At 41.8% G+C, this 13,570-nt stretch overlaps 1 protein-coding gene across 3 annotated transcripts in view; it reads left to right on the top strand.

The window, feature by feature from the left end:
- Positions 1 to 13,258, top strand: part of suox (sulfite oxidase) — a 35,544-nt gene extending 22,286 nt beyond the window's left edge. Inside the window, exons 7-10 of one of the 3 annotated variants that reach the window (XM_080728964.1) lie at positions 1,592 to 1,928; positions 3,563 to 3,921; positions 4,997 to 5,179; positions 5,841 to 13,258. In XM_080728964.1, coding sequence (XP_080585090.1) covers positions 1,592 to 1,928; positions 3,563 to 3,921; positions 4,997 to 5,179; positions 5,841 to 6,203 — 1,242 coding nt within the window. In that variant the 3' untranslated portion in view covers positions 6,204 to 13,258. Of the gene's footprint in view, positions 1 to 1,591; positions 1,929 to 3,562; positions 3,922 to 4,996; positions 5,180 to 5,776 lie in introns of all 3 variants that reach the window. The other 2 variants (XM_080728963.1, XM_080728965.1) reach the window with 2 other exon arrangements.
- Positions 13,259 to 13,570: the final 312 nt, after the last annotated feature.

Genomic DNA, 13,570 nt, shown 5'->3' with positions numbered 1-13,570 from the left:
CCCACTACTCCAGCGACAGTTTTCATCGTTGTCGGGTGAAAATCTTGTATGTCCAAAACCGTTCGTTTTGAATTTATCATTTTAAAAATGATTTAAACTAGTGAAAACAGCCTATCTACAAGCACACAAGTGTGAGGCGTTGTGTGCTTGTAGATCTGCTGTTTTCACTACTTTTGTGCGACGGACTTGTATGATTTGCGAAAGAACGTACACATTTGGAGATACGAGATTTCCACCCGACAACGACGATATACTAGTGTTGTTGCTGCTCTTATACCACCATTATTACTGGTGTTGGTGGGGGCCAGACAGTAGCCCCCCGCGGGCTGCAAATGGCCCGTGGGCCGCATATTGGGGAACCCAGGAGTACAAGGTGAGGTGTTCATTGGTCATGAAAGGATAATAAAACAATAACTAGTCAGTCTCTACAGTATGACCAGTAAGACGCCTAAGGGCAACAAGGTCGCGCCATGTCTTGGCCATCTGGCCAGTGATGTATATCGGACCAGTTACCCATATATGGAGACCCCTGGTACCATATATGGAGATCCATGTACTCTATATGGAGATATGCTGTGAGACCCCAAACATGCTTACTCAGTTATTCGTTATGTGAAAATCCTATGACGTCTATGACATCTGACATCATCATACATACAATCCCTTTTATGCCCATATATGGAAAGCACTGTCTGTCGAACCAGCTACACATATATGGGCTGTCTTGGCCATCTGTCTTGGCCATATATGGATTCTGTTAGTGTGGTACTGGTATTTGGCCGATGTGGCCTCCATATATGGTCATTCCCATATGAAGTCCTTTTAGATATGGGCTTAATATTGATGACATCAGGGATCTCCATATGTGGGCATAAAAAGGGAATCTGTTAGTGTGGTTCTCCTGACATCACAGTGATGTCAGAGCCTTTGTAAAGTGTGTGCACTGCGCAGGATGCACTATTCCTGGTCTTATAGCGCACGCAATTCTGAAGGGAAGTCTGTCATTGAAACTCTCTCTGTAATCTTCATAGTCTGATGATTAATTCCTTGTGCAAATTGTTATCATTTTCACTCACTTTCTCTCTGTTTCTTTCTCGCTCTCTGTCTTTCAAAGCCGTAGAGGGAGTGAGAGCGAAAGTTACAGAAAACAAGAAAATATTTGCTTCTGGAGGTCCCTGGCACTAAATATTTTTGAGATTGTAGGTCTTTAAAAAGGTTAAAAGCTAAAATTCAGTCAAATGCATATGAATAGGGGTTCCTTGTCACAAAAGACTACTCCTCTAAGTTATTTGTTTACCTAATAGCATCATACTTTGGTTTAATACAAGGTACCTAATAGCATCATTCTTTGGTTTAATACAAGGTACCTAACCTAATAGCATCATTCTTTGGTTTAATACAAGGTACCTAATATCATCATTCTTTGGTTTAATACAAGGTACCTAATAGCATCATTCTTTGGTTTAATACAAGGTACCTAATAGCATCATTCTTTGGTTTAATACAAGGTACCTAATAGCATCATTCTTTGGTTTAATACAAGGTACCTAATAGCATCATTCTATGACACATTGTGTGGTTTTGACCCCAGGTTGGCGAGCTGAGTGCAGAGGACCAGAAACGCCAGCAGAAGCAGCAGGCGTCGACCTCTGACCCTTACTCGGGCGACCCCGAGCGCCACCCGGTCCTTCGCATCAACAGCCTGAAGCCCTTCAACGCGGAGCCCCCTCCCGAGCTGCTCTCAGACAACTACATCACCCCCTCGCCGCTGTTCTTCAAGCGCAACCACCTGCCCGTGCCCGCCGTGGACCCCGCCTCCTACCGGCTGCGGGTGGAGGGTCTGCCCGGAGGGACGCTGACCCTGTCCCTGGACGACCTGAAGACGCGCTTCCCCAAGCACACCATCACCGCCACGCTGCAATGTGCAGGTTGGAAGTAGCCTGATTTCAGACTCTGCTTGAGTCTGAAGTTGTCCCCATTCTATTTGATTGAAAAGGGGAGGGGATTTAAAATTTGAAATTCCCAATCACAAGAGATCTGGTGGGAGGGGTTGTGTTTGACTTTTGCACACAAAACATTCCCTCCTCCCCCTCCCCTCAATGACATGCACCAAACAGGTCATTGTCTTTGATGTTTCATTGATTAGAGAGAATCACTAACGAGCTATCGACACTTGTAGTTGTAGCTCTTTTGAAGTTCAAAGGAGGCAATTAAGAACTCTGGTGAGCCACCCCTCCCTCCACTGTTTCTGTTGATTTTCAAAAGTTAGACGCACCCCTCCTCCGTATTGCATTGATTTGATTGGTCGGTTTCGGTCGGTTTCGGTAGAAAGAGACGCGTCATATGACAAAACCAGACCAAGAGAAGCAGTTCACTCAGAGTGGGCGGGTCTATTGGCTGGAGCCAGGCTAGGTTGGAAGTTACAATCACTCACTGGCCTTAAAGATTCTTCTGTGATTAACATGTAATTATTTTTGGAGCTGTGTGCAGCTCCCTATACGTGGCTGTGTGGGTCTGTGTGTGTGTGTCTGTGTGTGTGTATGTAGCCTGACTTCGGCGCGTAACTAGTGCCGCACCATTTACGCCACTCGCGCAATATATACATCAAAATGTGCGGCTCGGCCGGGAATGGTGTTCTATTACCTTTCGTTCCGATCCGCCTTACCATGCCGACGTAATCGGCAAAAAACGACGCTTAATTGTCCCCATTGACTTATAATGGGACAATGCAAGAAATCACTTTCAAGTATTTTTCTCTCGTAAACCATAGGAGCTACAGTTTCAAACCTCGGAGAGGAGATTCATAATGATTTTAAGAATGAATCGAAAAATAATTACATCACTCGGCCTCATGGTGGCGCTATAACGGCCCACTTTACGTTTTGCCCCGTAACTCTTGAACCGTAGATCGGAAAATTAAAATTATTTTTTCCCTGGATTCCTTGGGTCAAGACGCATCTCCCCATATAGGCCACGCCCATTTGCGCCAGGATAGATTTTCCGCCATCTTGAATTTTCTCCAAAACACACGTTTTGCTCCTTTTCCTACATATTTTCTTCAAATGTCACAAAAATCGGTACACATGATCTACACACACACACACACACACACACACACACACACACAGCTCCACTTCACACGGGTGTGATTTTATGCTGTTCGCGGGTCATTTTGACCCAGGGGATATTTGGTTTAAAAAACAATACTAATAGAAATTTAAAAAAAATGCGACCCGGACGATCTGTTCTTTAGTTATGGTCCGTTGGGGAAAAAAAAGAGTTTCTGGACGATTTGGATGATCTGGAGCAGAATCCTAGATAAATCCACTTTTCTGAATGTCTAAATACAAGGCAAAATACTTAGTTTCCATACAATCGATTATTTGCGTTGCAAAACGCTTCGATAACGATTAGCTGCATTGTAAAACGATACGATACAAAACTGTACAATATTTTGCTTTTGCATATCGCTATAGTAGTTCAATGCAAATTAAAATCGATGTTTTAGATTCAGTTACTATATCGTTATGATGTTGTTGATCTAATGATGTTTGTATTCCAGGTAACCGGCGCTCAGAGATGAACCGGGTCAAACAGGTGAAAGGGCTGAACTGGGGCATCGCCGCCATCAGCAACGCCACTTGGAGCGGTGCCAGGCTGAGCGACGTGCTGGCGGCCGCGGGCTACGGGCCGGAGGTGGCGCGGTGGGCGCGCCACGTGCAGTTCGAAGGGCTGGACCGAGACGTGACGGGCACCACCTACGGAGCCTCCATCCCTCTCTCCAAGGCGGTGAGCGAGGAGGGCGACGTGCTGCTGGCGTACCAGATGAACGGCCAGGACATCCCCCCCGACCACGGGTACCCCGTGAGGGCGGTGGTCCCCGGCACCGTGGGCGCCCGCAACGTCAAGTGGCTGGGCAAGGTCAGTGGTGCATTTAGTACTCTACTTGACCCATTTAGACCTAAGATCTGTGTCGCTTTAGATTTGAGCCACTTTAACCATTGTTTCATGCTTTAACTATTGAAAAATAGCAGATATACAAGCTCGTAGCGGGGCACCGTGTGCCTCGCTGCGAGCTTGTAGATCTGCTATTTTTGAAGTCTAAATGTCTTCTAAATCCTTCTTCTAAATCAGTGGTTCTCATACTACCCCCAAAATTACATGTATTTTTGGGCACGGACCCCCATCCCAAAATATGTTGTTGTTCCAGGGACCACCCGGAAGCAAATATTTGAGTTAAATGTTTGCTTTTAAAAAGGTATATTCAAAGAAAAAATATCTAAAATGTTCAAAAATAGCAGATCTACAAGCTCGCAAGCGCGGCACTCGGTGATGCGCTGTGAGCTTGTATATCTGCAATTTTTTAATGGTTAAAGCACTACATAATTCTAGGCCTAAATGGGTTAATTACAATTGTCATTTTGTTTTACTTCACTGGAATACAATTTTCATTACTTTAACGTGATACTCATTATGTGACATTCTGCATAATTGCGACCGTCAGGTCGCATTTACTATCAAAACCTCCACCGGCAGTCCGTCCGTCCGTCCGGGTGGTCCCTGGAACTAGATATTTTGAGATGCGGCTCCGTGGCTAAACAAATATCATTTTGGGGGTCCTTCACATGAAAAGGTTTGAGAACCACTGACATAGTAGTCTCTCAAGAACAGATTAACTGAGCTCCAGTTAAGTGAAAAGGACCTTTTCTTTGACGATGGCTGGCCAGATTGCTGACATAGAAACATAGGTTTTTCAAAAAAAACCTTAGAAGGATTCAAAAGACACTTATAGAATCGGGGTCAAAATTCATAATTTTCACGATTTTCCAAAAATAGCAGATACAAGCTCACAGCGCGGCACCGAGTGCCGCGCTGTGAGCTTGTATATCTGCTATTTTTCATTAGTTAAAGCATAAAATAATGATACACAATATAGTGTACCCGTCTTAAATGGGTTTAATACTTTAACCTTTTTCCACCACTGGGGGGCCAACAGGTGATAGTGAGCGCAGAGGAGAGCCTGAGCCACTGGCAGCAGAACGACTATAAAGGCTTCTCCCCTGGGGTGGACTGGGACACAGTGGACTTCAAGTCTGCTCCGGCCATCCAGGAGCTGCCCGTGCAGTCCGCCATCACCCAGCCTCTAGAGGGCGCCGTGCTGGACCGCAGCGCAGAGGAGGTGTGTAACAAACAGACTCAAGGCCCTATCATAGTACAGTCTGGGGTGATAAGCCATCACCGCAGTGTAGTCTTTTAAAGTTCAGAAAACTACAACATTGCGGGTCATTGAAGGGCTATCACCGCTTGTAGATCAGCTTGTAGATCTACTATTTTCTGCAAATAGGTTTGGTCTAGAGGTAAAAAAGAGCAGACCAAGTACAGAGTGTCAAGTTAACTAAAAACACGAATCCAACATATAGACAAGTCTTGATTGATTGATTGAAGACTTTATTAGAAGTTTGCATAGAATAAAGTACAGTTTCATGACGGTACAGTTCACTGGTACAAGGTCAACTAAAAGGAGATCCTAGAAAAGACTAAGCTTATTTCCATAGGAAACCATTGAAGTATCTCATATAACATTGAATGACAGACGGATAGAACACAGTACTATGCAGTAGATATAGTAAAAAAAAGTAAATAAAAATCAAATAAACGGCGCAAAATATACAACAGTAGTTAAATATCAATCTATCTATGAAATCGATGAAAAATCTGCATCACACATTTATACAATAAATGTAGAGGGGTTCCCTGCTTCATCTCTCCCTCTCAGCTCAGGGGTCCTTGGCCTGAAAACGTTGGAAGACCTCCTGATCTATCCATTTCTGCCACCACAGGTGACGGTGCGGGGCTACGCCTGGTCGGGTGGGGGCCGCGAGGTGGTGCGCGTGGACGTCTCCGTGGACGGCGGCAGGACGTGGCGCGTCGCCGAGCTGATCAGCGCCGAGAAGGGCCAGGCTCCGCCCCCCTCGCCGCCCCCCGGCCGGGCCTGGGCCTGGAAGCTGTGGCAGGTGACGGCGCCCTTCCCCGCCGAGGCCCGCGACTCGCTGGAGATCGTGTGCAAGGCGGTGGACAGCAGCTACAACATGCAGCCGGACACCGTCGCCCCCATCTGGAACCTGAGGGGAGTGCTGAGCAACGCCTGGCACCGCGTGACCGTCAAAATACGGGAAGATGAGGAGGAGGAGGAGGACGAATAGAAGCTCCCGGTGGGACGTGTGTCCAATTTACACAACATTCTGTCTTAATGATACATCTTTGCGTTTTATATCGTTGCTGTCTGGCAGAAACCTTGTATCTCCATTGTTTCGAACGTATCTGTTGTTTTTGTAAGTTAATGCCCTACTTCATCACACTACAGCGTCACACAAAAGCATCAAAAGTAGCAGATCCTCAAGCTCGTTTTCAGTGTGTAGATCTGCTATTTTTGAATTGGAATCCTGAAAAGTAACTGTTTTGGACATATGAGGTTTCCACCCGACAGAGACGATAATAGTGTAGTGCCTTTCTCTAAAGCGCTTTACCATGTGAATTATTATGTCCACCCATACATTCACGCACAGTTGACAGTGTTGGGTGAAATCATCCTGCAAGGGCTTCTGCCAGAAATATGGGAGCCTCACACCGGCTCCCCCATTTCAGTACCGGTCTCAGTGGCTTGGCTCGCTAATCATTAGACTCTCAATCCACATCTCCCTGGTTCGCATCCCGCTTGTGCCACTGTTTTTCTGCCAGCCGCAGAAAACTTTTTTTTTTTTTTTTTTTCAATAAAGTATAGTTAACTCATTGAGTGCCAATCCCGAACTAGTTCGGCTTTATTAGCGTATCGTAGTGTGCCGATCCCGAACAAGTTCGGCTTTTAAAAAAAAAAAAAAAAAAAAAAAAAAAAATTTTTTTTTTTTTTTTTGAAAAAAATTTTTTTGAATTTTTTTTTTTTTTTTTGGGACCCCATCAAATCTGGTGAACATGATTTCAATCGCGATTTTGCATGTTCCACCCCCATACAACCCCATCTAACATACAGGGCAGCCATTTTTGTTTACATTACATGTAAAACATAATGGCGATTATCTCAAGAATGCCTGAACGGATTTCCAATCGGATTTCTTTGTTTGAAAGCTGTGAACAAACTGCACAAATCCACTCCAATGCAATCCAGGATTGCATTGGATTTTTTAGAGCTCATTCTTCTCTGTTTTTTTCCCATGCATGAGGTGTGCAAGGTTTAATCATGGCTAAGTTGACGAAAATAAGGCTTCTAAAATGCTTGGTAGCCAATAGCTAACTTCAAGCTAACTTCATCCTCTTCCTGTACATGCACAAAGGAAAGTGTCCTTTCCTTTGTAAAAAAAGTCATGGCTCCAGGGCTTGGGCATGCATTACCAGCATATCTCTATTATTCTCTGGTCACTGGGCGCCCTCTAGTGGTGATAGGCTGGCACTCAATGAGTTAAAGGGATATTCCACTTTCAACAGGGAAACACCTTATGGGCTTTTCTCCACATACACACCCATTGTAACTTCAAACTCTATTTAAACCATTATAGATTCATTAAAAACACCTGTTATTTTTTTCTGGTTACTCATACAAACTTCCTAATACATGAGCAGGCTGTGTTTTTTCGATAACTTTTTTCATTTATTTTTAATAATTATTTGGGAAAATGGAAAAAATGAAATACAAAAAATAATTATTAAAAATAAATGAAAAGATTTATCGAAAAAACACGGCCTGCTCACGTATTAGGAGGGTAATATGAGTCACCAGAAAAAAGAATGGGTGTTTTTGGGGTGTTTTTAATGAATCTATCATGGTTAAAATGAAGTTTGAAGTTACAATGTGTGTGGGGAGAGGCCCTGGGCCTGGAGGGCCGTACATCAAATATCTAAATATTGAATCAAGCAAATTAAAATCTGTTCAGGGTGTTCATAAAAGCCTGATTAGACGATAAGATTACCAAAAGTTTTTTTGAAAGTGAAATATCCCTTTAATGATCATGACGGTGGCGTGCCGTCTTCAGCGGACTTGATCCACATGAGACACCGCTGAGCGAGCTAAAGAATAGTAAATATTGTTGTGGGGACTGACTGCCACTCAAATGGACCAGTGTGTTGGGCTGCTGCATGCAAGGCATGGTGGCTGCTATGTCTGCCGGAAGCCCTTGCCGGATGATTTCACCCACGTGCGCAGACAACGCAAGGTGTTTTCGCCCACAAGGAAACTGGCAGGAGGAGGAGCCGTGGAATCGAACCGGGGTCCCTCCAATTCCAAGATGGCCACCGTAGACCCCCTGAGCTGCCTGAAGCGCCACCGTCTTATTGTGTTATTATCGAAGCTCAGCAAGGAAGATGATGAAGATTTATGTCTGCTCACGAGGAGAAGAGCTCCTCTCTAGACTATATATATATATAATATTTTTGATGCTTTTTTAGATTCATAGAGACTGCAGGAGTTGCTTTTGCACATGACTTTTCAGGAGACACATGTAGTTGTGCAACCACCGCGGTGTAGCAGGAAGGAGATACGAAGGCGGCTTCTCGTGGCCATGGCAACCAGACAAACACTGGCTCTTTGAGCGTGGGATGGTGATATGATTGACATTGTATGCCTTTTGAAGAAAATCTTTTTAATCTACAAAATCACGAGTATATTAATAAGAATGATTACCGTGAATCGGAATTATGAAAGTGTGAATGAATGATGTGTGAATCACACAATATAATGACGTATGGTCCTCTTTAACGTTGAGAGGTGTCACTCTCCTACATGGATGTTTATACACAGGGGTGTACTTCGGGGTGGGCGATATGGGAAAATGCAATATCACGATATTTTTCCAAGCGGTATCACGATTCACGATACACGATCTTATCACGATTCATTTTCATGTTGGTTTTTTATGATTGATTTTCAAGTTGCACAGAAAGAAGATAGCAGGGGCACTACTGGTATCCCTCAAACCACCGGTACTCATGAAAGGGAACACAATGAGCAAAAGAGGACATAAATCCAGGTCCAGGCACTCAGGTGGATTTAGAAATAAATGGCATTTATTTATGAATGGGCAAACGCCTTCTTCAGGGTGTTACTCCACAGTAACACCTTGAAGAAGGCGTTTGCCGAAAACGCGTTGGTGCATTTTAATGTTCTAGCCCATTCATAAATAAAGGCCTTTTATTTCTGAATCCTCTGTGGCACATTTTGTCCTCTTTTGCTAATTTTCAAGTTACATAATAGTACAACCACCTACAAGGTAACAAAAACTTAAAGAAAAAGGAGTAACCTAGACTGTTTAGACCAGTGGTCCTCAAAGTGGTGTCCAGGGACACTGGGTTCCTTTTGGGAGGTCCAAATTGACCCTTAGAAGTACGTATGTAAACCTGACAGTATACAAATGAAACCAAAAGGACCCATAAGGGTCCATTTGGTTTCAATTCACAATTGATAGTCAGTGTGCCACGTCAACATTACGTTTCATTATGACACCATATGAAAAATGTAATAGTTCCAACTGATTTTGACTGTCCATAGGCTTTTTCTTCTTTAGAAATATTTTCTTTCACATCAGGATGTAATGCTCATTGGACCCAGAGCAATAACCCACTTGTATCTCCCTCCCCTGTCAGAGTTATAGGAGTTTCAATGAATGTAGAATTGTAATGTAATTTGTATATAGATGTGAGTGGACTTAATTTAACTGACTAACTGAAAACTCCTCTCTCTCTCACTTAGGCCATGGCTACACGGAGCTGGATATTTCATATATCCCGGTTTTTCAGATATCCACATAGAAAAATATCTAGGTCCACATGGTGCTGGATATTTCATATATCCCGGTTTTTCAGATATCCACATAGAAAAATATCTAGGTCCACACGACAAAGATATCTAGGTCTAACAAGCGCACACACTGTAAAGTCTTCAGAGATATCCGGGTTCCCTGTCTACACGGATCCAGTGAATCGGATATTTTTCAATCTCTCCACTTATTTATCCGGTTTAAAAAATATCCAGCTTCGCGTAGCTATGGCCTTAATGCCAGTGTGTCAGTGATCAGTAATCACCCTCCCCTGTGCCAATGTTGGCATCCTGTCTAAGGTTGCTTACCCCTGGGTTAAGACCATGGGTGAACCATCCAACCTATGCAGGAGAGCAGGTTCTATGTAGATTCATATGTAGGAGAGTGGCGAGGAGGTAATGTTAATTAATTGTAGATTCCAGGAAATGTTCATTGTCTTTAATAATAGGTCACTTGGTAGGATTCAGTTTTACAGCTTGTTAAACATTTAGCACTTTCATTGCATTGTGGTTAGATGGGTTTAATGAGTTCACTTCCTGCTTCTCAACACAGTTCTGCTAATCCCACAATCAACTGAATGTATTCATAGTAACTAAATGATTAATAATACAAATTTCTCAGGAAGTGTTATTGAATTTTACTGAAGAGGAATCAAAAACTCAAACAATTAATTTACAATGCATATTATTAGCAAATAGGATGATGTACAATTATTTGTCTATGAGAATATGTTGCCCAATCTCATCATGGTACTTTACTTGTTCATTGAGCCTAGAGACATTTAAAAATGTAATGTTAGATTTGAAGAAAAGGGGGAAAGAAATAATATGCTGACCACAACAATACTCAGCTGTTACACTAGTGACTGTAAAAAAACACACATACTGTACAGTACATAAAATATTCTGTTTGCCAAGAATCGACATTCCAAAAACAGATTTATAGGATTAAAGCTTCTGTTTTGTGAAATACCATAATGTACTGTCAACAGCTGGTCAAGAACATGAGCTTCTATGATGAAGTTTATTTATATCGTCGTCGGGAAGAATACTCTCATCTCCATATTTTAACTTTTGATAGTTTTTCTTGTAAATTCACACCCCTATTTGATCATACTACAACGTCACACAAAAGCATCAAACATTTCAGATCTGCAAGCTCAAAACATGGTGCAAAGCGCAGTAGTGTTTTGAGCTTGTAGATCTGCTGTTTTTGCCATTTTTGAATTTGAATCCGTCTGTAGGGTGCTTAACTCATTTGCTGCTATGGCCGAGGAGCCCGAAAAAATCCCGATGTACAGCCCTGCCATGCCCGAGGAACCAGAGAATTTAAAAAAAAATCAAAAAAATTAAAAAAAAAAAAAAAAATCTTAAAAAAAAAAAAAAAAAAATTGACCCCAAAAAGTTTAGTAGGCATGATAGCAATCGCGAAATTGCATGTTTAACCCCCATAGCAACCCCATCTTTCAAACATGGCAGCCATCTTTGTTTACATTTTAGGAAAACATAATGGCTGCTATCTCATGAATGCCTGAACGGATTTCCATTCAGATTTTTTTGTTTGAAAGCTGTGAGCAATGTGGCCACACGTGGTGCATTATCTAGGCATGGGTGTGCATGATCCGTGCACTATGAATTACATGGAAGTCTATGGAGACAGGGGCATATGAGAGTACGAAGGTATTGTTAAATGGCAGCAAATGAGTTAAAGAGGGATTCATTTAACGACCGTTAGAAAAAGTATATCCATAGTTAAAGTATGCAGGTCCTGAAGAATTTCGAGTAGAAACCTCATATGTCCAAAACCGTTAACTTTCCAGGATTCAAATTAGAAAGCATCAATGTAGCAGATCTACAAGCTCAAAATGTGTCGCTTCACCTTCAAGCTTGTAGATCAGCTACTGACTGAGTAGGGTTTTAATTTACGAATGAACGCAAAAAGTTTACATATGGAGATAAGAGGCGGTTTCTGCCAGATAGAAACAAATTGGTCATACGTCTATGTGAATGACCAAAATGTGTGACTAAAATGACTTGACCGTACAAGACGGTACAAGACGGTACAGCCCTTCTATTACCTCTGCCCTTCGTTTAACATCTTTAATGTAGATGTGATGAAACAGGAAACAGGATATGAATTGGCATGAGGTCGTTTCCGAATTGGCATGAGGTCGTTTCCTGTAAAAGCAGCTCCAGCTGTCAGGAATGAGGATGACATGATGTATTAATCATAAGAAATAAGAATATGCTAAACTTTACTGGATGGAAATGGAAGAATACTGAATAAAAATAGTTATCGTTGAAACATCTATAGGACCGTTTGCAAACACTCTGCAGGAAGTCAGGAGCCGGTCTGATGGATATGATCGAAGTCATTTCATAGATAAAATGTGTTTATAATATATATTTTAGTAGGATACTAGCCTCGGAAACCCAGACTTTTATTTTGGCGATAGGAAGAAAAATAGTAGGATACAAGAATAGTGCGCACTAAGGACTAGTGCACCTCGATGTATTCATACTGTACATGATGTGAACGTGCATCATTATCAGACTTACATTTACCCTTCAACTTCTTGTTGTTAATGCCTAAAATTATTGGATGGATGTAAAGTTTTGTAACAATTTGTAGAAATATTTAGACCTTATTGTCAATTGTTCAATCATGTTCTAATGATGTATACTTAACATTACTTGACCATTTTCCAAATATTAATACCTGGAATGATTTGATACTTTAGCTATTGAAAAATAGTAAATATACAAGCGCACAATCTACAAGCAAGCTTGTAGATCTGCTATTTTTGAAAAATCGTGAAAATATTTGCAAATCTTTGAATATCTATGTTTCCAAAAGATCTGATCTACAACCTTGCAGCACGGCACTCAGTTCCGTGCTGTGAGCTTGTATAGCTGCTATTTTTTTAATAGCTGAAGCATAAAATGGGTTAAATGTTTTAACATTTTGGACCAAATAGCCAATTCTACATGGACGTGCCCACTCTTCTTTAGTGGGCACTGGAAGAGTGATTCCTAATCAGTGGGGGTTGAAGGTATTGCAAGTGGTCTCACGAATAACTCTAAAGATTTTAAAATTTATCGTTGTCATAGTTAAGATGACATTGATCCAAGCAAGAACACAATCGATCATTCATTGATCATTAAAATAAAACATTCTCTCAAAAGTGTGGCCCTGATCCAGAAGAGTTTAGGAGCCACTAATTTAAGTACTTCTTGACATCATTGTCACCCAGTTCCCCCTAGTTTCTTTTTTTTTTTTTTTTTAGTTTTTCTTTCATTTTGGATACTGCACCATGAGATGATGTGTAAGCTAAGCAGAAGACACTGTGATAAAGAGATGAGTTGGCTGCACATTCTTAGTCACTGTGGTTGTATTTATCATCTTGCTCTGAAGAAGACCTCTGTGCTGAAATGTTGCTTTAATAAATCAAGATTTCTGGCATTAAAATGAGTTGGTGATTCCTGACACCACATTCATACTGTAAATAGACTTATAATTTGCATGCAGTAACTGTTCCAGTGAATTGTACCGATATGCTGTAGATTGGTTTGGCGGATGATATATCGGACATTATTTGACTTTTATGATATCGTTATTGGCATATTTGTTTGCGACACATTGTGAACTTGTAGAACTGCAATTGTTGCAGCATTTTGCACTTTTTGACAAGACAATCTGTCAGAACCTCAGTAATCTGTAGTCTTTAGGACTCTCTAAACTCTGGGTCATCATCAGTCAAAAAATTG

Source organism: Nannobrachium achirus (genome assembly GCF_963921795.1).
Source record: "Nannobrachium achirus genome assembly, chromosome: 6".
NCBI lineage: Eukaryota > Metazoa > Chordata > Actinopteri > Myctophiformes > Myctophidae > Nannobrachium > Nannobrachium achirus.
Note: the sequence above shows the minus strand (reverse complement) of the source record. Positions and strands in the feature narration are given on the sequence as shown.